We start from the raw sequence: 22,992 nt of genomic DNA, 5'->3' as shown, positions 1-22,992 counted from the left end.
CTGTGTCGGTAAGGTCTGCAACAACTGAATGGCACACTGCGTAAACCAAAAACAGGAAACTGGTGACTTTTGTCTACAAATGTTTCGTAGGTTCCCTTCCAGCTAATCAGAGTTGAGCTCTTACACATCGCTACTGGTGAAGAAAAATGCGTTTACTAATTTTATCCTGAGACGAATAACATGTCTTGACTCTGGATCTTTCATACTGGTTCAACAGATCTAAAGAGAGGAAGGTGTGTTTCTCTTGTCTGTGCGCATTTACGTCGCTCCAAATGGAAACGTCTTCACAATCACACTTGCGCAAAGTCACACACCGAAGGCTGCTGGTGAAAGGCTTCCAAACACTCCCTTTAAGTACGGTGGAAAAGACGCCGAAGGCGGGCGTAAGAATGTGCTTGCGTCACGTCTAATCCGCGCCTGCATACGGGACCCAAAAACGCAAGTAGGATATACTTAAGGGATCTAGAATTCGAGATTCACTTAAAAGCAAAATCTGGCCCCATTTCTTTTTGTTCTTAAAAAAACACCTGCTGAATTAATCTTTTGAGCCCCCTAAGTAGCCGTGTCATCCGGCGAAACATTTCTGAGCAGTTTTTTCCAAGATGGTTTGTAGTATGAGGACACGCCGATTAATATGAGATGACGTAGTGCCGTGAGGAAACGTAAATATGGGACACTGAACTGCTTTTGAAAAAAATAATAAGTTTCTGAGACGCTTAGAATGAAGACAACTCAGACGCACTGGGAAAGGTTTATTCATGAATGCTAGCGTAAAAAAAAAGTATCTTTCATTATTCAAAGCCTTTCACTCAATATAAGAAAGGTCCAGTAAACCGGCTGGGTCATTACCCTGGAAGAGTATTTTCATACGCACTCAAAGAAACGATAAACGTTCGAGACATTACAGTAAACTACGCGGTAAGGAAACACTATCTTCTTTTTGCTAACAGGATTGCGCATTACAGTCTTTCAGTGGACGAAGCGCGTATATGTGATGATATCTGATGGTCATGTCACTCCCATTCAACCCTCTTTGGGTATCTACATCGATGCTCTCATATGCGTTTTGTCCCGTCACTTCTCTGTTGCAGATCATTGCCGTTTCTCTCCCCTCCACAGTTTAGAAAGGGCACAAACGTTTTCAAAATCGTGTTGCTTTAGAAACCAACTTAAGTTTTGTAAGAGAAGTAAAAGTGCTTCCAAAACTTCATGATTATGTACAACTGTCATCAACCCGAAGGTTGGTTTCAACACCATAGAGCTTTACTAGGGATGATACTATTGGAGATGGTATGTCCTTGTCTTCCTGTGCCCTCTCAACAGACTGATCCAGCTAGTTCTATGGCGATCTATAGTTTGAAATGGAGCTTGAACCACAGCGCAGCTCGGCATTTACCACATTAATAAACAGTCAGGAGCGAAGAAGTGACTGATAGAGGATCCTGAACTGAACTTTTTGAGATAAAGAGTCAATGGCGAAAAACTAATATTTAACGCCGTAATCGAGATCTTGAACAAGAGATGTGTGCGAGGCACGTGTTTTTAAGCCGCTTGTTCCATAACAAACAACTTCCTGCAACATCTACTGGCTAACTGAACTTCGATTCCAGGTGTGGACGGAGGACAAGCACGTCGCACTATTCCTCCAAGAACGGTGGAGCATGAGGTATAATGCAAGTGGTGAACAGTAATTGTTAATCGGCGTCGTCATTTCGCGCTGGGCAAGTAAAGGAGTACGCTCCACGTGCACAGCAGGTCGGTCTGCAGCATCGACTTTGGTGGCTTTACCCTGAAAACATCATACAATCGTCTCCGATGTGTCGATGGCGGAATTTTACCATTGTTTACTGTTCTGTGGAGTTGTCGACAATGGAGCATTACTCCTTTTAGGAACTTGTAGACATGTACAGGGCTATTACAAATGATTGAAGCGATTTCATAAATTCACTGTAGCTCCATTCATTGACATATGGTCACGACACACTACAGATACGTAGAAAAACTCATAAAGTTTTGTTCGGCTGAAGCCGCACTTCAGGTTTCTGCCTCCAGAGCGCTCGAGAGCGCACTGAGACAAAATGGCGACAGGAGCCGAGAAAGCGTATGTCGTGCTTGAAATGCACTCACATCAGTCAGTCATAACAGTGCAACGACACTTCAGGGCGAAGTTCAACAAAGATCCACCAACTGCTAACTCCATTCGGCAATGGTATGCGCAGTTTAAAGCTTCTGGATGCCTCTGTAAGGGGAAATCAACGGGTCGGCCTGCAGTGAGCGAAGAAACGGTTGAACGCGTGCGGGCAAGTTTCACGCGTAGCCCGCGGAAGTCGACGAATAAAGCAAGCAGGGTGCTAAACGTACCACAGCCGACGGTTTGGAAAATCTTACGGAAATGTCTAAAGCAGAAGCCTTACCGTTTACAATTGCTACAAGCCCTGACACCCGATGACAAAGTCAAACGCTTTGAATTTTCGGCGCGGTTGTAACAGCTCATGGAAGAGGATGCGTTCAGTGCGAAACTTGTTTTCAGTGATGAAGCAACATTTTTTCTTAATGGTGAAGTGAACAGACACAATGAGCGAATCTGGGCGGTAGAGAATCCTCACACATTCGTGCAGCAAATTCGCAATTCACCAAAAGTTAACGTGTTTTGTGCAATCTCACGGTTTAAAGTTTACGGCCCCTTTTTCTTCTGCGAAAAAAAGGTTACAGGACACGTGTATCTGGACATGCTGGAAAATTGGCTCATGCCACAACTGGAGACCGACAGCGCCGACTTTATCTTTCAACAGGATGGTGCTCCACCGCACTTCCATCATGATGTTCGGCATTTCTTAGACAGGAGATTGGAAAACCGATGGATCGGTCGTGGTGGAGATCATGATCAGCAATTCATGTCACGGCCTCCACGCTCTCCCGACTTAACCCCATGCAATTTCTTTCTGTGGGGTTATGTGAAAGATTCAGTGTTTAAACCTCCTCTACCAAGAAACGTGCCAGAACTGCGAGCTCGCATCAACGATGCTTTCGAACTCATTGATGGGGATATGCTGCGCCGAGTCTGGGAGGAACTTGATTATCGGCTTGATGTCTGCCGAATCACTAAAGGGGCACATATCGAACATTTGTGAATGCCTAAAAAAACTTTTTGAGTTTTTGTATGTGTGTGCAAAGCATTGTGAAAATATCTCAAATAATAGTTATTGTAGAGCTGTGAAATCGCTTCAGTCATTTGTAATAACCCTGTATTTAACATATGGTGCAGCAGAATCTAGTGCTCGGAAAGCTGAGTGATCGAGTATACAGGGTGAACAGTAATCAAACCGACAAACTGCAGGGACGGATCCCTGACTGGAAATGGAGAAAAAGAGATCCTATGAAGATTTGTCCGTCAATGCATCTTTGCCACGATAGATGGCACTGACAAATGGAAGTTCCTCTAATCACGTGCAGTGTGTTCCTTGTGTGTTGCAGGCTGTGTGATTGACCCAGAGTACTGTAAGCAGGAGAATGGTCCGGTATTCGTGATTCATGTCGGTAGCAAGCCGAGATGGTGTCTGTATACGGCCAAACAGATGGAAATGCTGGAGAGGCATCACGGCTATACCAAAACAAGTACCCTCACAGACACCAACCACCTCATACAACACTTCAAGCCCTTTTTGGGCGTTTGTGTGATCATAGGCCCTTTCAGACAGACGAACATTGTGTGATGGGGTTGGTATCTGCCAGGGCATAGCCGTGCTGCCTCTCCAACGTTTCCATCTGCTTGGCTGTGCACAAGTTTGGGTTGTTCCTGACAGGAAAACCGGACCCTTCTGTTGCTTACTGGACGCGTCAATCTCACAGCCTGCAACACACTAGGAAAACACTGCACGTGATCAGAGGGACTTTCATTCGTGAGTGCCATCTACCATGGCAACGATGCATTTCCGGACACATGTTCGTAGGACCTTTTTTCATACATTTTCAGTCAGGAATCCGTCCCTGCAGTTTGTCGGTTTTATTAATGATCACCCTCTCTACACTAACAGAGCAACGTTTCGCAACAGATGTCATCGTTAACTTGAAGAAATTTACCGCTGTGAATAGAAACTTACGAGAAACTGGGTCGTCCAACTTAAGGGCTGTTCAAAGATATTAACATATAGTCCTTCTCAATAAAGTTGCAAAGTCCGCAAACATTATGAACGTTTGCGAATAATACTGTCTACATCGAGTACTGTATTTTATTAATTCCATGCAACCTGATGTCATAAATGAAAAATAATCGATCTAGATAGTAATAGTGGCGAAATAGCAGTTCGACTAGCAGAATTTGAAGAGATGGGAGTCGGAAAGAGTAATGCTCCAGCTGTATTGCATGTACACAGACAAGCCGTTGTCACTGCGAACCTAATTATTAGTTTGCGACCATCAAGACATTATCTCAAGGCCTCCGTCCACGCTCCTCTGCCGTCTGTATAACTTCGGGCCTGAGGATTTGAGACACACTGTTGTGTACAGTATAAGTATTTGTGAGACCTACATCGCAGTTCTGTCAAGAGTTTAGCGAATATGTTTATCTGATAAGGGTATGTGGCGTCGTTTGTGCATTATGCCTATCATCTTTATTTGGTTGAGCCCTTCAAACTACACTTTCCCTTTGGATGTTATGCTTAGGGTTTCTGGCAAAACTATACAGTTCGATAGCCCAGTCTATTAACCCATTATCCTGACGTCATAAGTACAGGCAAATCAAAACTTTTCAGCACAAGCTCACCGCTACAAGTCTCTTATACTTACAGAATGATGAGATGGTGAACTGTATGTGCTGTCACGGACGTGTGTCATCAAAAACTCCATGGATCGCAAATGAAAATTCTCTCCTGTGTAGTACGAGGCGTGTTTTTTTTAGTAACTACCGTTTTGAAATTAAAAAAGACGTGCTAAGATATCTCAGTACCTTAATCTACGCACTGACGCCATTACAATCTGATTCTTCCTTGTTTACGTTGTGTACTGAGTGTTTAAGATGACTCCGATAATCGTGAGTCCCGCCGACTGTGAAGTACGGGCTGTTATAAGATTTCTTAGTGCTGAAGGCCTAAAAGCGATCGATATTCATCGTGAGATCTGTGCAGTTTACGGAGAAGACATTATGAGTGATGGAATGGTGAGAAAATGAGTGAGAGCGTTTAAAGATGGCCGCACAAATGTCCATGATGAACAACGAAGTGGGCGTCCTTCGGTCGTTAATGAAAGTTTGGTGCAGGAAGCGAACAATAAGGTGAGAGAAAACAAACGCTTTACGATTACCTCCTAGCGGGATGATTCCTAATGTTTCTCGTAGTGTATTGTATGGTATTGTGATCGAGCACTTGAATTACCGAAAATTGTGCGCACGTTGGGTATCGAAAATGTTGACGGATGTGCGCAAAACCAAACGTTTAGACAGTGCATTGACTTTCCTTGTGCGGTACCACAACGTCGGTGATGATTTCTTAAGCCAAATTGTTACAGGCGATGAAACATGGGTGGTCTACGTCACACCAGAATCAAACCAACAGTCCATGGAAGTTGAGCAAGGGCATCGTTTTGCTGCAAGACAATGCCCGTCCGCATGTGGTCAATCAGACTAAAGATCTCATCACATCTTTGCGATGGGAAACTCTTGATCATCCTCTGTACAGCCCCGATCTTGCGCCCAGTGACTACCATCTGTTCCTGCACTTGAAGAAACACCTGGGCGGTCAGTGTCTTCAAGACGATGACGAAGTCAAAACAGTGGTGATGCAGTGGTTAAGAAGTCAGGCGGCAGACTTCTATGAGGAGGGTATTAAAAAACTGGTACTTTATGACAAGTGCCTCAATATTGACGGAAATTATATAGAAAAGTAGACTAAGGTACAGGCTTTCATGTAAAAATAAAATTATTGAGATACCTTAGCACGTCTTTTTTTAAATTTCAAAACGGTACTTACTTAAAAAAAAAAAAAACACGCCTCTTATTTGGTTCCACGGTCAGCCCTGCAAGCTCCAGTTGCACTACCATCACAATAATACAGGAAATTGAATCTGATCAGCTACCTGCGTCGTACCGAAATTTCAAAACGAAACAGCGCAGAATTCTAGGTTTCTTACGGAAACGGCTATAATAAATCAACTCGAACGAAATGCTTACTTGTCCTTCAGCAGATCTTTCCTGCTGCACCACTGAGGAACAAAAGAATATTTGCTTAAGGCGAAATGTGCACTTAGCAAACATTTGACAGATGGTAAAAGCTGTGACAAGAACCATCAATTATCTATCTGATAAGTGGTTTTTTCGGTCGTGGTCTTGAGCTTAAAACTAAGAACAACAAGACCAGCTTCGATTTCGCCAGCGTCTATGCTTCATCCGCATCCCTGGCCGGAGTTATTGAGGAAGACGAGTCGTTTCGCTTTTTGAAAATTGAGCATGTGCTTTACATTCTATATATATATACGGACTCAAAGGCTTAATGATGGTCATCGAGCATTTGATTTGCCTTATGACACTGTTCTCCATGACCTCTGCAACAAATTTTTAATTGGCAGTTGCAGTACATTACATCCTCTATTATAATTTACTCCCTCTATTCCACGAAATAAATGCATACGGCCTAACGAAACGTCTACTATTACTTTCATTTGTGGTAAATTATATCCTCCTGCTTGTATTATAATAACGTTGATGTTTTCTGCCAATGAATGACACTACATACATGTTTAATGTTTTTTTCCTTACTCAGCAGTAGATATTTGCTTCCGCGTGAAATACAAGAGCAAAAACAGTAATCCTTACTAATAGTACACAAAGAAACTCATGACACCATTCAACAAAATAAAGTCACAGGTGGTGGGTGTGCCATCTGTTATGTACCAATGAAGCTGCTTGTCAAACAGTACACTTCAACATCTTGGCGCGTAGACGAATTAGGCACAACTCTGGAGTAAATTTTATGAACTAACAATCATACGTAAGCCACCCGATATTTAGCATGTACAGTCGAGGCTTCGATAAGTCAGAGACACCGTACGGTAGTATTATTTATGTTTGTCAACACACAAAAATGTACGCATCAAAGAGCACGCCTCCGTAATTTAAGAAGCTGACTGGCGATGAAATATCTGTTCTATCACACTTACCACTGTCATGGTTTGTTTCAGTTGTTGGTGTAGGAATGGAATTGCTTCTGTGATGTTGATTGGTTGTTGCACTGATCACTAAACTATCGCTCATTTCAGCCATTTTTAGTTGTAACGAGAATTTCCTTATACGGAATTAAGTTTCTCGTTTGCTTCACGGAAGATCACGAATGTTTAATCTTGCGGAAGGACAGCAAGGGCGCATTCTGTTGGGATTCATTTGAAACTTGTCGATGTATCGATCTTTTGTATTGCTTGACTTATCGATTTATCTTACCAACTTAGACGTCAGAAGTGTTGTGCGTGCGATGCAAGAGGCGAGCAAAGTAGACATTACCAATGTGAGGAAAACATTTTGGGATTGTAAATGCCTTATTATTATAGGCTGATAAGCAGGTTCTGCTTCCATTTCGCTAAGTCAGCCTCGGAATAATGTGGGTAAAACCACAAGAAGTTCTTCTTGCAAATGCGTTATGGTAAGTTTTGTTTACATTAGGAAAGTTAACAGCTGATTGTCATAGCTGATAACAGCAAACTTTTCTCAAAGTCAATAGCACAAACTAACACATGATGAAATCTTCAACAAAACCTTTAGTCCATCACGACTGTGTGTTCCCCCAAATCACAAATACGTAGTGACAGTAGCGCTAAATTAACCTGTATAGTTAGCTGACAGTGAAAATGCGACATTAGTTATTGATGTTTTAACTGTTACTGTTAATTACAACCATTTGAAAGTGCGTTATTTTCGTAGGGTAACCGAACAGGCAAATCTATATTTCCTTCTTCAAAGGAGAAAAGGTCATGGAAAATCGAAAGGATTGTCGTCAATACTTGTTGGTACACTGGATAGTGTCTTCGACACTAAGCCACCACCATACAGGATTCTGCACCAGACACCAACTTCCGAAGTATATTACCGTGAGTAACCCATCGGGTACTGCTTTAATGCAAAAACATAATGTAATGGTATTACTTTGTTAGTAGAGAAGTAAAATCTTTAATCCTAATGAAAATAATCTCCAGTGATCACCAGCGTACTCAAATATTCTGTCTTGTGTAGCTAATTGTATATTCATGTGCTTTGATCATTCCGACAGTTGTTTAACATCTAGCACCTCATATGTTTTAAGTTTGTGATAGATAATTATACTGCTAATTACTTTTTGAATAGTTACTGGAAATAATAGTAAAATTTGGACAGTGCATAAACTTACAGAATCATTCTTACTACTGTATAACCAATAAATGAAAAAAGGAACAGCCACTTATACAAAATACGGAAACACTTATTGAAATCGGGTTTATAATGCCTGAACAGCTTTTCAAAAGATGCCACTGTACTGTATTACACATAGTATATACTGAATTCTCACAGCATCTGGGCCATAGGCAGAAAATAACCAAATCTGTTAAACAATAAGAAATTGTATTAACAAAATTTTGAAGGGACATGTGGGTTTAGTGAGAAGGCATGGGAGGTGATACTTATTAGTGGCAGGGGTTTGAGTGTGTGGACAATTAATTATTGATTTCTCAACAGACAAATAGGCCTAGTAAATAAATCAGTTAAGGTACTGAAAATCATAATGGTCTTGTTCAGTGAAATTCCATATAATTTTGCAGGGGGCTTCGGGGTATACTTTTCTTGCAACACAGGACTTTCTTGACATCAAAACAGAGGAGGAGTAAATGGTTTATCAGATCATGTGCTAACCGAAATGCTTCGCTAATATTTGCAGTCAGAATATATGTGAAAGAAAAAGTCATGTAAATCGTAGTGGTGGTTGTAACAAACAAGTGAAACTACTTACGGTTCACATTGATTGATTATTTGGTCCCATTTGATTACATTTTGTACAAAGTGTCTACTTGTAATATAGGACAAGTCAACTTAAACCTGTTTTCTTGCCATATTTAACCTGTTGATTACAGTTTAATAAACCAAAGTGCCAATACGTATAGTGATGTTGAATACCTTTTTCATCTATTTTTTAGGTCCTAAAAATTACTTTTTTACGTACTACATTATACTCACATTTACATTTTTCTCTGTGTTCATGTTCTCAAGTTATTTACATATCATAATATGTTCACTTACTTACAGAAGTTCTGTAACAGTAATAGTAGCATTTTTCATTCATTGATACATATACTCTTCTACGCTATAGGATTATTTTCCATTAAATAATACTCACAAAGTTTTTGAAATGTATTTTAGCTCACATTGTCCTGTAAACTCTTTGGAAGTCATCTATGAATATATGTGTGTTCTTCCATTTGTCTATTTGTGAACACTATAAACATTGTCTTTCTTAGATCTGAAATTGTCATTTTGTATAAGCCACTGTACTGTTTTATTTATTGTCATAAATGCACTTCTTTCCAGTGTTTCCAGATTTTTTCTACATTCATTAGTGTTGTGTCATCTGCATATAATATTTTTTTTTTTATCTTTCTCACTGACATCAATATTGTTTACAAATAGGTTCAACAGAAGTACAGATCCTTGAGGCATTCCATACTTACTATTTGTGATTTCAGATCTGCATCCAGTTTCTGTTTCCACACACAGCTTTCTGTTGCTGATGTATGATTTGATCCAGTTGGCTGCATGTTGGCTGCATGTACACAAATACCATAGCTTTCAAATTTTTCAGTAAGTGTAGTATGGGGTGATTGTGTCAAATGCTTTAAACAAATCCAGAAACATGGCAGACACAGAGTTTCTTTCATCTAATGTATCTATAACAGATTTTGTGAGGCTTGAGATAGCGGTTTCTTTAGATTTCCCTTTTTGAAAGCCATGTAATGCTGTAATCAGAATACTGTGTTTCTCTAGGAATGTGGTCAGCCTACTATGCATAAGCATCTCTAGTATTTTTGAGAAACCAGAGATTAAATACACTGGTCTGTAGTTATTTGGATCATTTATGTCTCCTTTCTTAAATATTAGTACTACTTTGGTTGCTTATAATTTTTCTGGGAATACTCCGTCTCTAAATGAAAAGTTTGCGATATCCAAGAGAGGTTTGATTATTTCTTCATTCACATGTTTTATTAAATAATTTGATACTTCATCATCTCCTGCAGACTTTTTTGTTTTAATTTCTGGATTATTGTTATGAGTTCTGTTTTTGTCACTGGTTCCAATAACATTGAGTTGGACGGTTGGCCGACTGTTTTAGCATGCTTCGACCACAGATGATATGTTTCCCTTTTAACTTTTGTATAGCATCTATAAAGTTGTTATTTAGCATGTTAGCAATTCTTGTTCCATCTGTAACTATGTTGCCATCAACTCTCATTGACTTAATAAAATTGCTGGTTTTTACACTTTTTTGGCTAATCTTTGTTGATTGTATCCCATATTTTTCTTTTTGAGTTGAATTTGCTATGGCTCTGTTTATTGAAACGACTGTAGCTTCTCTTATTAATTGCCTTTACTTCTGATACTATTTATATGTCTCCATATTCCCTGCTTGTCAGAGTTCCTTCACTCTAGTCCTGAGCTCAATTATGTCTTTCGTAATCTATTTCTTACTGTGGCCCTGCTTTTTCTGATAGACTGCTTCGAGGAAAACTACGTGAAAGTAATGCATTAGTGTGTTAAGAAATGCATCGTACTTCTCATTTGTACCTTGTGCTTGCATTGTTTCGGTCCATACTTCTTTCCTCAATGTTGTTTTGAAAATGTTCATGTTTTGTATATTTATAATCCTAACTTCTTTCTTATCTTGCATTTCTTCTGTTTTTGAGCTCCTATTTATATGGATATGAATCATTAACCCATAATGATCAGAGATTGCTGTCTGTAGAACTTTTGCTTCATGTTTACTGTTTTCAATTTTATGTTATTATGTTGTCAATGGTTGTCTGACTATGGTCAGTCACTATTGAAGGTACATCTATTATTGTTTTCATGTTACACTGTAATGACATCTCCTTCAGTTTTTGTTTTTGATTTTGATTCTTTACCCATATTTATGTTACATTCTCCACATATTAAAACATTTTTCATTTTAATCTTGAGTAATAATTTTTCTAGCTTTTTTCCGAATTATTGTAATATTACCATTTGGGTCCTGTATACACAGATAATTCCTAGCACTTCACTCATTATTCCAGTAATTTCAAAATCTTTTTCAATGCAAGCTGGAAGGGTTACATATTTACAGTATTCAGTATCTTGTAGACTTCCAATTTTCTTCTTGTATATAGCAACACATCCACCTTTGTTTTGCTCTACAGAAATAATCAATCAAATTAAAGTCTATTATTAGGCTGCTAAGTTCTGCTTCATTTGGCCCATGCTCACTGATGCATAATATATCTGGTTGTGTTTCATTCAGGATTGCTTCCACTTAGTTTTTTGTTGCCTAAGTACTGAATATTTTGGTACAAGTTTTCTTCTCTTTGAATCCTAGGTTGCTGAATATCTGTTGTAGTTGGAGCATGATATGTGACTATGCTGTATTCTTTATTATTTATCTTGCCCATCTTCTCTTTCGCTGGCTGTGGAATAAAAAATCTTTCGCTAAATAGTGGGGAACTGCTGGTACTCTCCACGAAGTCCACATTGGTTTCCTTTCTGTTTCTTCAACTTTAGAAGTTGTTGGTTGTATGTTTTGATGCATTTCACAATCTTCTTGTGGTGCTGTGTGTGATGGTTTCTTTATTATGTTTAATCCGCTATCAGTTGTTTCTGTTGACACATTGTGATCTTCCTGTTCTTTACAGTGTGTTTGTTCCAATACTGCTGTTAATGCTGCATCTGCTTCTGTTTTTGTTTGGTCTATCTCATTATTGAAATGTGATGCTCCAGTTCTTCCATTTCCTGGCTTTTACTTCTGGCATAATGGTTACTGCTATGTTTTTCCCATGATTATGGTCTGCTTTTTGGTTGTTATTCAATATTTTAATTCTCTGCATAGTTTCTTTCTTCCTCTTTTGTTTCTGTCCAATTCTTGCTGTGTAAAATCTTGTTTTCTTAGGAATGATTGTATTGTTCACCTGCTTTTACAATGCACTTTTTCAGCTGATATGACATAATTTGTTTGTACCTTGTCTTGCTGGTATGGAATTGTACACAGTACCACCCTGTCATTTGATCCAGCACAGAGTATTAATGTGCCTTCTTACCCTAGGTGTTTGATTTTGTTATTAATGCCTCTAGTAACTTTGTTAAATTACGCTCCTTGTTTAAAAAAGGACGTTACAGAGAGCATTTCTTGTGATAATTCATTTAACAAGCTTGCACAGTTTCTGCCGTTTTCATCAGTCAACATAAGAACTTTGGTTTCTGGCGTAGCTGTATTGCATTGATTCCTGGTTCCTTTCGCTACTAATTCCATTTCTGTTTGTGTGATATTTACTTTTACTGGGACGTTTGATGTAACACAATTATTGGAACATATACCATCACTAAACTTATTGTGTCTAGAAGTACTTCAATTGATTTTGTTGTGCATTTGGGCATTAGCACACTTTTTGTAACAACAGATTGGCTGTACATGTATTTACTCTTGTAGGCCTAATATCTGATTTAACTTTGTGCTCTTATCTTTAACCTTTATTTGAAACTCCTTTTTCTGTCAAATGGTTGTTATGTTATCTAGCTGACATTGTATCTGTTACTGTATTTATAGTATGTCTTACTTAAACTATGTACAATTTGACATTGAATTGCCCTTGTATTTATTGTAAGTTTAAATTGAAACCTGTACAATTTGACACGTTCCATATCCTTGTGATTGACTCACTAACTGGATCTACGGAACAAGAAATAAATAAATAAATAAATAAATCAGCAGTGTCGCTGTTCTGTTTTTCCTTTTTGCAAATTTGGCCTACATTTTTGGACATCTGAATGAATTGACACAGTTTTTCACACTCATACAGTTTAGAGCCTTCAGACTATCAGTAAGATGTGCAATTGGAGCATCCACTTGCAAAATTTCGTCTTTCATTTGTTGTCGGGAAATTACGTCCTGAGTATTTCCTTGAACCATTTTAGTGTCTATTTGTTTAGTTTCGAGGCATTGATTTCATTATGTGCCTTGCTGTGACCAATTTACATAATGTGCTTCATGACGATAGTTGTTTACTTTTGGAGTACTGGTACTGTTGTCCTCATTTCCATCTTGTCTGTGCACTTTAAACATATAGTTCAGAATTGTATTACAAACTTATTTGAAAGGTTTTCGCTAGTACATGCACTGATTTGTATTCACACTGCATCCACACTTTATACAAATTTCACTAGCTTGATATTGTAACAAACTCTTTTGCAATGGCAAAAATTACACTTGTAGGCTTGATTCTTCCCTTGTTTATTTTCACAGATTTGACTATATTTGCAGGATTATTTCACTAAGCACTTGCTACCTTGGTTCCCAAAGAGGGCCATTCACAACTGCTTTAGGCCTGGCTAGCTTTAACATTTTGCTGTAAAAGCTGTAATAAATTAATTACCTCATCATTAAAATGAAATCTTAACTATAAAACATTAAAGTAGCTAGATTTGGGAATATAGGTCTTGCAGAAATGTAAGTAATAAATTAGTCACAATGTATAGAGAGACATGGTGAAGAGATCATGAAGCAGATGGTGTATATGAAGAACTTACCTCCTTCTGAAACATACTGTAATAACAATCCTGTTCTAGAAAGAGAAACTGCATCATCCAGAGAAAATATTGCAGATAAAAGGAAAAATGATATAATCACTGCAAATGTAAAGTCTTCCAGATTGTTATTAAAGAGGTGAAACACATGTAACTCATTATTCTATTATTAATAATAATAATAATAATTTTGAGCATTATTAAACAAGATGCAAAATCAGTAGCGCAATCAAAATTGGTTTTTTTAAGTATCATGGCAACAGAAATGACAGAATTAAATCATAGATCATTAGTTTGTGATTTGTTCTTTGCACTCAAAGCAAACATTGCATTTGTTACAAAACACCTAAGTGACTATGTATTAGATTCACTATAGTAGACATTGTCTAGGCATTAGCACATCGTCATTACAAAAAATCACTAGGTAACTACAGAGAAGTAATTTTCATACTCAACCATTGTGCCTTGTAGAGGATTTTGATGACATCATAGGATCCTAATTGAGCCAATTTTTTATAAAATCAATGACTTACAGCATTTTTTCTGACTGATGTGCACTAGTACCTCTCATTTATATAAAAACTGTAACAGGCAAATAATATTCAATCACATACCTAGTCACTTTATCTTTTCTAACAATTTTGGGGAAAGCAGTGTTTCACTGATAAAACTGTGTTAATGGTCTTTGCATTCTGTAAAGGGTGCTTTACAGAAAAAGGTGGACAATGTAAAAAAACTTCTAGAAAACTAATGAAATTATTCAGTTGCCAGTGTATGCAACTTAATCGAGGGTAATGTAGACCACAAGACTGTACTTTCGGTTCTAAATTGTTAAATTATTGACTGAATTCATCTGGTATGGCCGGAGTCTTGATGATGTTAAGACAGTACCAAAGGAATAAGCTACCCACCTGGATAGCCATGCATGTTAAAGTGCCACTTCTGAGATGGGGAGGTGCACCAGTCTTGCATAGAAACTGCCTCATAGATACAAACAGTTTAGGACACATGTCCTGTCCTTTGGGGGGGGGGGGGGGGGGAGGAGAAAGGTAGCAACAGGAAGGGCATCAGGCCACCTCTTAAATTACCCATGCCAAATCCATTAATAACCATATTGACCCTGTGCCAATGGAAGGCAAAGGTGCAAGTAAAAGTGGTAGTAACAAAGGGATAAACTAAATGTAGGAGCAGGATCGTAAAATATGGTGTTTCATTATGCTTGATCCTAAATTTGGTTCTGGTTTTGAAGTTATTGCAGTTTTTTGGACTTTCATGTGGTGATTGTGGATGACAGAAACAGAGTACTAGTAATAAAAGGCAGCTGGGCCACTGACTAGTGGGATAAAGATGTCATGGAGAAGAAAGTGGGAATTATATCAAAATGTTAGAAGTTCTCACAATTCAGCTTCAACAACCCATTACAAACAGAACTGTAAGGTGCATAAAATGTTATTAGGAGGGCAAAGATTATGTGGTATGTAAATATAGTAGCTAATTCACAAGATATAATTAAAATTCTATGGTCAGTTGTGAAAGAAATGTCGGGGCAGCAGCACAGGGTCGAGGATATAAAATCAGTATGTAGTGAAAATGTTTCTGTTACTGATAAGTCAGATATATGTTCAGTTCAGTATATAACAATTTTTGAACATACCTGGTGAATTAAATAAAAACGTAGTGAGTAAACAAAAGGTTCCGAATGCTAGACATATTTTTTGATTTAACTAAGGTGTTGATTTTTTTGATGACAAAATATTGCTGCAAGATTTGGATCATTACGGAATACGGGAAGTAGCTCACAGTTGGTTACCCTTTTACTTTAAGAACAGACAGCGAAAGGTTGTTCTCCATGCTACAGAGCATGACTATGTTGTGGGATCTGAGTGGGGCACAGATGAAATGGGGAGTACCCCAAGGGTCAGTGCTGGGACCATACCTATGCCTTATTTATATAATTGATATGCATTCTGGTGTTGCAAGTGATTTTGAAATATTTGTTTAGTAGTAAAAAATGTAGTGCACAGTGTTGGCGTTGTTTCAAGTAGTGCAGTTCAAGAATAAGTTCATGGCTTGTAGAAAATAAACTAATGCTAAATCACAAAGACTCGTTTGTTGCAGTTTCTACCACACACTTCAACAGAACATGACATTCTAAGTACACAGAACGGGCACATGATTAGTGAGGCCGAACAGTTCAAATGATTAGTGAGACAGAACAACTTAGGTTTCTAGTTGTTCAGGTGGATAGTAGACTGCTGTGGAAAGCCCATGCTCAGGATCTTGTTCAAAGAGTATTTGAAGTAAGTGTTAGTTTGACACAAAAAGCAGTGTACTTTGCTTATTTTCATTCATTTTCGACACACAGTATTATACTTTACTCTTCCCATTATCGAAAGGTATTTTTGGTTCAGGAATGGATGGTCTGGGCAATAAGCACTCTTCTGATCCCTGTTCATTACTCTGGGTATTCTGACATTGGCTTCTCAATATGTATGTATTCTTCAATGATGTTCCTTGGTAACAATATCGCCCTATTTCCAAGAATTAGCTTCTTTCACTCTGTTAATACTAGGTAGAAACCCAATCAACATTTGAATTGCACCACCTTGACTTTAGTGCAGAAAGGTGTTCAGTATTCTGCTGTATCCATTTTCAGTAACCTACCACAAGAATTAAAAAATCTGAGCATTAATCCACATGCTTTAAAATGCAAACTGAAGAGTTTCCTCGTGGGTCACTTGTACTATTCTGCTGAAAAGCTTCTTGAAAAATTAAGTTAATTCCTGTGTTACATAGTTGACTGTGTTTATATAAACGTATAGCTTGCTGTCCTTTTAGGATTCATAAACATTTTTATTTGATGTGTTATTACTTTTTTGTTGTAACTTCATTTACTGATGTTCGTGACCATGGACATTTGCTCATAAATTTGGCTCTGTGGAACTAGATGTGTAAAATAAAAAAATAAAATATCAATCTCGTAAAAACTGAATCTATTATATTGTATACAAATACAGATGGCTTACATACGACCAAGAAGAAAGTTAATAGTTAAGCACTACATGAAACCTTTTGTGTATAGAGAGGTAACTAGATAAATACAGTGAGCACATTGACAGTAGTAGTAATTTTATTATTCCTCAAATCTTATTTGACAGTGATAAAAGATGTGTCACAATAACACACATTTAATCAGAATCTGAAAAGTCATGATACTGCAATGTGAAACAGAAATATTCCTAACAGTTAATGTTTTTGCACATTAATAAGCATCATACAAACAGAAGTAAAAATATCTAAAATCAATTTCACTCATTTGCTTTGATACATAAATACTAAAATTAATTTTCTGCAAACTGAAGCACTATTTCTGCGAAGGATACACACTAATATATGGCACAAAAAACAGTATTTTCCCCTCGAACCCTGTATTCATAATGACACCGATTTTCATGCCCCCTTCTTATCTTCTTTCAGCAGGATGTGTGTATCCACAGATTCTTGTAAGATATAAAGGGAAAAATACTAGAAGAAAATTAACCAAGAGAAACAAAAATGTGTGTATTTGTTAGTGTAGTGGTGTGGTCTCTGCAGTCAGTCTTGTGTGTGTGTGTGTGTGTGTGTGTGTGTGTGTGTGTGTGTGTGTGTGTGTGTGTGTGTGTGTGTGTGTGTGAGAGAGAGAGAGAGAGAGAGAGAGAGAGATTCCGAAGAACAGCCTTTTTGGCTCTAAGGTTACTTGTTTGATAGTCTTTTTGTTGTGCCTGCCTGTGACTTTGCATCTCCCCTATATGGTAAATAGTAGTCTATCCCTTTCATAATACTCTCATTATTCCTTCCTGGATTTTCCATGTTTGTATTAGTGATTACTTTGAATTATGGATTGAACATATTTATTTCTGAAAGGTTAGACTGTTATGTTTATGTCTACATTCAGTCCTATACTGTACAAACAACTGCACAGTGGTTCCTTCTTGATAGATTCACATATAGAGTGTGAGAAGAATTACTGTTAAAAAGCCTCTGTTCTTTCTGTAATTGGTCTTATCTTGTCTATGCTGTCCCTATTGAAGCAATATGTAGGAGGTTGTGGTATGTTCCTCACTTAATACTGTTTGTTGTAACTTCCATATGTACACAAATTGTTCAAGGATATACTTCAGTAACCGACAAAATGTACGTAAATGATCTGTGTAGTGAGTGAGTGTATGACAAGTCAGTGACCATGATATGACATGACATGGACGTCTAGTTTTTTCTGGATACTATGAATACATTTTTACAGTAGTGAATAGTAATCAAACAATGTTACTGAAATTTTTGGGGATCTTGTCAATTTAATGAAGCTAATGAATTATTGTTCTGTAGACAAAATACTAGATTACTTTGCATACTTTAATGCCCTGTTATCTTCTGGAAGAGTGTAACTGCTGAATAAACATAAAATCAGTGGGATATCCAGGATGAAAATACATTTGTTTAATATAAGGATCCCCCTGGGGGTCTGGGGGATTAGAATAGGCCCAAGGTATTCCTGCCTGTTGTACGAGGTGACTAAAAGGAGTCTCACACATTTTGGCCTTATGTGATGGTCCCCTGTAGGGTTTGACCTCCATTCTTCAAAATTTTCCCAAAGAACGAGCCAACTGGGGAAGGGCGCCTTACATGGTGCATTGTGTCCATTGTGCATTGAGATCTTTAGCCCACTTTCTCATCGTCGCATTGCAGTCCCACACATTCTCCATCTCTTGGGTGAGGACACCTTCCTGTGTGCGTTTTCCACCAAGCACTATGCAATATCACTGTCCGCATCGACGATGACCATGGACTTTTTTGCACCTGATACCCAGCATGGTAGCCAGTCCGTTGTGGTGGGGCTGCCAATTACCCTGTTGGTTGTAGCCCCTGACCACACAGGGATTGCTCTGCTGATGCGTGCACTATTTACTCCCCATGTATACCAAGGAGTAGATGGCCATCCCCCTGGGGCATCCGGACTCCCAGGAATGGCCATCCTGCCAGGTGGCCTTTACTGCGGCTGGGTGGCACCCATGGGGAGGGCCCCTGGTCGGAGTGGGTGGCATCATGCCGGATGACAGGTGGTGAAGTGTAGTTCATCATCTCTTGATGGTGGTGAAACACAAGCAGTCTCTAAGGGTTCACGAGTTCAATTCAATGCACAGAAGTACGACCCCAAGCCATTCCCTCCTTGGCCACACCATGGGAAGAACATCAGGCTAAGGATGACAGCGGATCTTATTTGCCCCAGTACCTTGTGTGTTCAACCGCTGATGGGGAATCTTTCATGACAACGAAGCTTCAGTTTTTTGTTGATAATTTAGAGGACAAGTTTGGAGAGATGGAGGGCTTTTCCAAAATGAGATCTGGTACAGTCTTGATCAAAACAGCATCCTCTGTCCAGTCATGGGCGTTACTCAATTGTGACTAGCTGGGGGATGTTTCTGTAACCATCTTAAATATGGTCCATGGTATCATATTTCACAGAGACCTTCTTTTGCAGTCAGACGATGGGCTGCACACCAATTCAGAGTGGCAATGTGTACATTTCGTCCGGCGTGTCCACCGGGATCCATAGGATAATCAGGTTGCCACTGGTGCCTTCATCTTGGCCTTTGAGGGTGATATATTGCCTGAGAAGGTAAAGGTGATGGTCTACCGGTGTGATGTAAAGCCCCATACCCCTCCCCCGGTGCGGTGCTTTAAATGCTGGAAGTTCCGCCATATGTCTTCCTGCTGCACTTCCAGCGTCACATGCTGAGATTACGGATGCCCATCACATCCCAATACTCCATGTGCCCTGCCTCCCATCTGTGTCAACTGCAGTGAGCACCATTCGCCTTGCTCACCTGACTGCAGGATTCTCAAGAAAGAAAGGAAAATCATGGAGTACAAGACCTTGGACAGACTGACCTACACTGAGGCTAAGAGAAAATTTGAGCACCTGCATCCTGTGCGTATGACATTGTCTTACACTGCCGCTACAACAGTTCTGGCACCGTCAGCTCTGCCAACCCAGGTCACCTCTCAGAGCCGGAAGACTACACCTGCCCCCTTGATGGTTGGGGGCATTTCCCTCCCTGTTGCTCCTGCACCACCTACTTTGGGATCAACCCCCCACCCCTCCCAACCATCAGGGACGTCTGTCCCCACTTCTAAGCTGGATAAGCGTAAGTCTCCTTCGGTTTCTCTCGCTAGGAAGGAGACTCTTGGGTCACTCCCTTCCCAGGTTTCTTCTTGTGGGAAAGATAACACCCGCCAGTGGCTGAAGAGCCCAAAAGCAGCTGGGCGTAGGGCTTCACGCTCGTCCTCAGTCCCGGAGACTGGGCCAGTGAAGTCCTCCCAGCCAGGGAAACTCAAGTTGCAGTGAGATAAATCCAAAAAGAACAGATCTAAGGCCAAGGAAATTGCGGTGGCACCCACACCACCGCTACCTACAAGATCTGCGGCTGAGAATGGGGGTGGAGATTTTCGCCTCCGCTGAGGACCTAGATCTCGCCAGACCCTCACACACAATGGACATAGACTGCTCAGGCAATAAATCAGTGGGAGCAGGTGACTCTGAGGTGTAAACTGCCTCATTGAATGTTTCATGCCTTCCTAGTCTCATGATGTCATCCTCCAGTGGAAATGTGGTGGTTTTTTCCACCACCTGGCTGAGCTACGGCAACTGTTAAGCTATCTGCTAACTAACTATCTAACTGTTAATCTATCTGCTATCTGCATTGCCCTCCAGGAAACCTGGTTCCCAGCGATGTGGACCCCTGCCCTCCGTGGCTACAAGGGATATTACAGGAACCGTAGTGACTATAATCGAGGGTCAGGAGGAGTTTGCGTTTATGTTGTAAACTCAGTCTGTAGTGACACTGTGCCCCTTCAAACTTCTCTTGAAACTGTGGCTGTCAGAATAAAGATGACACAGGAGATAACTGTCTGCAATGTATATCTTCCTCCAGATAGTGCAGTACCCCTGAATGTATTAGCTGCACTGATTCGTCAACTCCCTAACCGTTTCCCACTTCTGGGAGATTTTAATGCCCATAACCCCTTGTTGGGTGGTACCATGCTTAATGCCCGAGGCAGAGATGTCGAAACTTAACTGTCGCAATTTGACCTCTGCCTCTTAAATACTGGGGCTGACACACATTTCAGTGTGGCTCATGGTAGTTACTCACCTATTGATTTATCAATTTGCAGCCCAGTACTTCTCCCATCCGTCCATCCACTGGAGAGCACATGATGACCTGTGTGGTAGTGACCACATCCCCATTTTCCTGTCACTGCCCCAGTGTCAGGCACATGGATGCCTGCCCAGATGGGCCGTGAACAAGGAGGACTGGGGAACTTTCACCTCTGCTGTCACTGCTGAATCTCTCCCACATGGTAACATCGATGTGATGGTTGAGCAGGTGATTAGCAGAATTGTTTCTGCAGCAGAAAACATGATCCCTGTCTCTTTAGGTGGCCTGAGGCATAAGGCAGTGCCTTGGTAGTCGCTGAAGCAATTAAGAAATGTCGGCGAACTCTACGGCAGCATAAGCGGCACCCTTCCCTGGAGCACCTCATAGCTTTTAAACAGCTCCTTGCCTTTTCCAGATGGCATCACCTGGTTGCCGTCTTGTGGATTTACATAAAGCATACGACACAACCTAATGACATCGTACCCTTGCCACATTATATGAGTGGCGTCTCCGGGGCCCACTCCCGATTTTTATCCGAAACTTTTTGTTGCTCTGTACTATCCATGTACAAGTTGGTGCCTCCCATAGTTCCAACCATATCCAGGCGAATGGAGTCCCGCAGGGCTCTGTATTGAGTGTTCCTCTATTTTTAGTCGCCACTAACAGTCTAGCAGCAGCTGTTGGTGCTTCCGTCTCTTCTTCTCTGTATGCAGACGATTTCTGCATTTCATACTGCCACTCCAGTACTGTTGTTGCTGAGCGTCGCCTACAGGGAGCCATCCACAAGGGGCAGTCATGGGCTGTAGCCCACAGCTTCCAGTTTTCAGCCATAAAGTTGAGTGTCATGCACTTCTGTCGGCGTCGTACCATTCATCCGGACCCAGAACTTTACGTTAATGATGATCCACTCACTGTAGTGGAGACATATCGATTCTTAGGACTGGTTTTTGACACTCAATTGACTTGCCTTCCTCATCTTCGTCAGGTTAAGCAGAAGTGCTGGCAGCAGCTCAATGCCCTCCGTTGCCTGAGCAACATCAGTTGGGGTGCAGATCACTCTATGCTGCTGCAGCTCTACAGAGCCCTTGTCCAATGCTGAATTGACTATGGAAGTGTGGTCTATGATTCGGCAGCTCCTTCAGCATTGCATTTACTCGATCCTGTGCACCACTGTCAGGTTCGATTACCGACAGGAGCTTTTAGGACGAGTCTGGTGACCAGCGTCCTGATGGAGGCTGGTGTCCCTCCACTGCAGATCAGATGTGGGCAACTGCTTACCAGTTATGCATCACACATTCATAGTTCTCCTGAGCATTAGAATTACCATCTCCTTTTCCCGTCCACGGCAGTCCATCTCCACATCGGTGGCCCAGATTGGGGCTGACGATTGCGGTTCGCGTGCAGTCCCTTCTCTCTGAACTGGAGTCCTTCCTTTTACCACCTCTACTTGTGATCCGTTCACGTACGCCTCCATGGTGTTCGCATTGGCCGCAGCTTCGTCTGGACCTTTTGCATGGCCCTAAGGCTCCATTAACCCCGCTGCTCTCTGCTGTCACTTCCTCTCGATTCTTGACATGTTCCGGGGCTCTGAATTGGTTTACACAGACGGATCAATGGCTGATGGTCATGTAGGCTTCGCATATGTTCATGGAGGACATATTGAGCAGCACTCCTTGCCAGTTGACTGCAGTGTTTTCACTCCAGAGCTGGTGATCGTATCTCGTGCTCTTGAGTACTTCCGCTCATGCCATGGGGAGTCATTTCTCCTGTATACTGACTTATTGAGCAGCCTACAAGCTATTGACCAGTGCTACCCTTGCCACCTTCTGGTAACATCCATTCAGGAGTCCATCTATGCCCTGGAACAGTCCCGCTGTTCCGTGGTGTTTGCGTGGACCCCAGGACACCTCGGAATCCCAAGCAATGAACTTGCTGGCCAAACAGGTGACGCGGAAACTGCATCTGGAGATAGGCATCTCTGGAGCTGTCCTGCGTTCTGTCTTACACCGCAGGGTTTTCCAG

At 40.5% G+C, this 22,992-nt stretch overlaps 2 protein-coding genes across 3 annotated transcripts in view; one reads left to right on the top strand and one right to left on the bottom strand.

Moving 5' to 3' along the window:
- Window positions 1–7,344, bottom strand: part of LOC126422701 (phosphatase and actin regulator 4-like) — a 424,446-nt gene extending 417,102 nt beyond the window's left edge. The window contains exon 1 of the mRNA XM_050087245.1: window positions 7,150–7,344. Coding sequence (XP_049943202.1) covers window positions 7,150–7,252 — 103 coding nt within the window. The 5' untranslated portion in view covers window positions 7,253–7,344. The remainder of the gene's footprint in view (window positions 1–7,149) is intronic.
- Window positions 7,345–7,416: 72 nt separating this feature from the next.
- The window catches only part of LOC126480040 (TBC1 domain family member 9), a 164,534-nt gene continuing 148,958 nt past the window's right edge, over window positions 7,417–22,992 (top strand). For both annotated transcript variants that reach the window (XM_050103836.1, XM_050103835.1), the window contains exons 1-2: window positions 7,417–7,625; window positions 7,904–8,070. In XM_050103836.1, the coding sequence (XP_049959793.1) occupies window positions 7,582–7,625; window positions 7,904–8,070 (211 nt within the window). In that variant the 5' untranslated portion in view covers window positions 7,417–7,581. The remainder of the gene's footprint in view (window positions 7,626–7,903; window positions 8,071–22,992) is intronic.

Source organism: Schistocerca serialis, chromosome 1 (assembly GCF_023864345.2).
Source record: "Schistocerca serialis cubense isolate TAMUIC-IGC-003099 chromosome 1, iqSchSeri2.2, whole genome shotgun sequence".
NCBI lineage: Eukaryota > Metazoa > Arthropoda > Insecta > Orthoptera > Acrididae > Schistocerca > Schistocerca serialis.
Note: the sequence above shows the minus strand (reverse complement) of the source record. Positions and strands in the feature narration are given on the sequence as shown.